At 47.9% G+C, this 3430-nt stretch overlaps 1 protein-coding gene across 1 annotated transcript in view; it reads left to right on the top strand.

The window, feature by feature from the left end:
- LOC308171803 (guanine nucleotide exchange factor VAV3-like) overlaps positions 1–2959 on the top strand; it is a gene marked incomplete at both ends in the record, with an annotated part of 34764 nt that extends 31805 nt beyond the window's left edge. Inside the window, 3 exons of the mRNA XM_080546689.1 lie at positions 2048–2098; positions 2593–2741; positions 2918–2959. Of these exons, the coding sequence (XP_080402815.1) occupies positions 2048–2098; positions 2593–2741; positions 2918–2959 (242 nt within the window). The remainder of the gene's footprint in view (positions 1–2047; positions 2099–2592; positions 2742–2917) is intronic.
- Positions 2960–3430: the final 471 nt, after the last annotated feature.

Genomic DNA, 3430 nt, shown 5'->3' with positions numbered 1-3430 from the left:
AATCTGTCTGACAGGACATGACATTTCACTCTGGATGACTGTGAAGAGAGGGATGTGACAGCTGCTGACACGCTCACCTGTGGGACACCTCTGATTTCAGCGGGGGCCGTGCCTTTTCTGCTAAACTGGAGAAAAACAAACAAACCAGTAGGTGATGCGAAAGGAAGGACTTCAAGACAAACAGCCACCTCCACAAACGAATAAGACATTGAATGTAAACAGCCACATCGACGACGACACCACCACCACCAACAACAACAACAACAACAACAACACCAAGTGAAGTGAGCAGACAAAATTTGATGCGTCAAAGAAAAGGTTAGCCCCATGTGTCTCCTGAAAACGAAACGTCCTCCCGCCTCGTTTGGCTCGCGCCGCGTTCTGCTTCAGAGGGCGTGTGTGAGGGGTGTTTGTGCTCCGCTCGCCTGCCACTCACGTAGCGCCTTCACGGCAGAGCCTCGACACACTCGCCGGCTCCCCAGTGCATTCTGGGACAGATTTCTTCACTGAACTCCTCCGCCCCCACATATCTAACCTAGTGTGTGTGTGTGTGTGTGTGTGTGTGTGTGTGTGTGTCTGTGTGTGTGCGCGGAGGATTTAGTATGCCGCTTCCTGTCTGGTTCCTGTAATTGATAAGCCAAAGAGGGTAAACGGTTGATATATAGTCGATATAAAACAAGCAAAAACATCCACAAAAGCTGATGAAAACATGATGTGAGGAGTACTGTTATAATACAGAGTAGAGGTTCAGTATAAGCTGAATTTACACAAACAACAATGGCCAAAACGTTACCTTTTACATTTGTACTGATTTTGTGTGTGTGTGTGTGTGTGTGTGTGTGTGTGTGTGTGTGTGTGTGTGTGTGTGTGTGTGTGTGTGTGTGTGTGTGTGTGTGTGTGTGTGTGTGTGTGTGTGTGTGTGTGTGTGTGTGTTGGTCGGTCAGACAGCAGTGGAAGCATATTGGCCTGTATTTGGATGTCCCTGTGGGGATAGAGGAGAAGGCAGGCAACCATATTGCAGAGTTGACAAGAGCTAGTTTACCCAGCATGCTGGCCTGCCTGCTCAGATGGGCGTTCAGATGGTAACAGGATTGGTGGTTGTATGGTGGGGAATTGCAGCCGCCTTCTTTTGACAGGAAACGTGCTGTGTGGAGTCTTACCTCTGTGACATGCATATAAGTGGTTTGAAATGCAGTACCAGACCTTTTTATCTTGTTTCATATACACTCACTGAACACTTTAGGACCACCTGTAGTCCTTCTCATTCATGCAATAGTTTAATGGTGGTGGGGAATGTTTTCATGGTACACTTTGGGCCCGTTAATACAAATCAGCGCTTGAATGCCATAGCCGATTTGAGTATTGTTGTTGACCATCTGCATCCCTTTATGGCCGCAATTTACCTAACTTCTAATGGCTACTACCAGCATGATAATGCACCATGTCACAAAGCAAAAGTTGTCTCAAACTGGTTTCATGACCATGACAATGAGTTCAGTGTTCTTCAGTGGCTTTCCCAGTCACTGGATCTGAATCCAATAGAACACCTTTGGGATGTGGTAGAACGGGAGATTCACAGCTTGAAAGTGCACCTGAAAAATCGGCGTAATGCCATCATGTCAACATGGACCAGAATCTCAAAGGAATGTTTCCAACATCTTGTGAAATCAATGCCACGAAGAATTTAGGGTGTTTTGGGAGCAAAGGGAGTATTAGTATAGTGTTCCTTTAAAAAATAAAGTGTTCTGGGAGTGTACAGTATAGTGTACATTGCCAAGGCTGAGAATTTAGTTTGTTGTGCAGGATATACACTGCCAGGCATAAATCAAAACAATATTTGGCTGTTTCAATGTTTTGCTCACTAACTCTTTTCCCATCAGCTTTTGCTTGTTTTTTTTGACATTGCTTTAACTTTTCTTCTCTCTCTCTCACTCCCCCCCTCTCTCTCTCTCTGAAACTTTTGTTAACTGAGCTTTTTTTGCTTTTGTTTGTTTCTCTTTGCTCCTGCTATGGCCCATGTCCCTGTTGCTCTGTGGGCTCTCTGTAGTACCTCCTGGCAGCTGCAGCTTTGTTACTCCCTCTTCTCCTTTCTGGTCAGGTACAGGTACAGCATTTCTTCTCTCTCTCTCTCTATCTCTCTGTCTCTATCTCTCTGTCTCTCGCTCTTTCATTTGGCCTCCCAGCTGTTTCAGTACGCCCACATATCTTGGTTCAGTTATATACCGTAGCTTCTCATGCATTTTATATCTGTGTGTGTGTGTGTGTGTGTGTGTGTGTGTGTGAGCGTGTGTGTGTGTGTGTGTGTGTGCGTGTGCGCATGCGTGTGGTGTGTTTTGTAAGAAAGCCCTGGATGACCAATTTTGTTGAGCCTTTTGACCACTGCAGTGGTGTGAATGAGATACATGTCTGCATATTAGGGAGATAAACATAAACACATTGTGTTAAGTGATGTTGTATAAGGATATTCTAAATATATATCTGCAGTGTATGTATATACAGTATGTATATATGTGTACTGTATATGCTGCACTATATCCCCCATCTCTTGCTCTCTGAATCTCTTCTGACATAAGACTGTTGTTGTTCTGTCAGCTCTCTCTCCCAGGGTTGTGGGCATCGCCGCGGTGCGCTACGACTTTAGCTCCAGAGACACGCGAGAGCTCTCGCTCCAGGAAGGAGACATGGTGAAGATCTACTCTAAGATGCCCAACGGCTGGTGGAGGGGGGATGTCAACGGCAGGGTCAGTCCATTTCGTTTTTGTCTTGGAAACCTAAACATCTCCTGTGAACTTAACTGCCGTTCCACCTCCTGTTCAATGTGTCATGCTCCCCTCAGCGTCCAGATAGTGTCCAGACAGTCCGCAGTTGAATTTTCGTTTTCCTAATTCAACGATCTCCTCTGTTTGTCGAATCTCAGGTGGGCTGGTTTCCCTCGACTTACGTAGAAGAGGAGGATTGAGCTGGTGGGCTGGGCCGTGACATTGAAGCCTAGCCGGCTGGACGAGCCTCTATCCTCCGAGCTTACGGCCACCTGTGCTACTCTGCTACCCACCGCGCCCCGCAGCAGTCTACCTCCAGACCAGACCGGAGCGTGGCGCGCACCGTGCGACAACACCTAGAGATATCCAGTCAGGTGCCCTCCTCACCCCGCCCTGCCATCTGGCCTCTGCCACACTCCCAGACAGACAACAAGGCAGCCCTTAGAAGGGTGGCAGGGGGGCATTGTCTCCTCACTGCATGCCTGACCTGCCACCAGGGAATCTGAAATACTCCCCCCCCCCCCCAACCCCTGAACCTTGACCTCCTAGTCAGTCCCTGACATACTGCTGTGTCCCTCACCGTCCCAGGCAGTGGTGTTTCTGTTGTGGCCCATGAATATTTCACACCCACTTTACCTCAGTCGGTCCAGACTTCTCCCCACCGGCGAGGA

This window comes from Nansenia antarctica (genome assembly GCF_963989245.1).
Source record: "Nansenia antarctica genome assembly, chromosome: 16".
In the NCBI taxonomy this organism is placed as follows: Eukaryota; Metazoa; Chordata; class Actinopteri; order Argentiniformes; family Microstomatidae; genus Nansenia; species Nansenia antarctica.
This window is presented reverse-complemented; position numbering and strand designations above follow the sequence as displayed.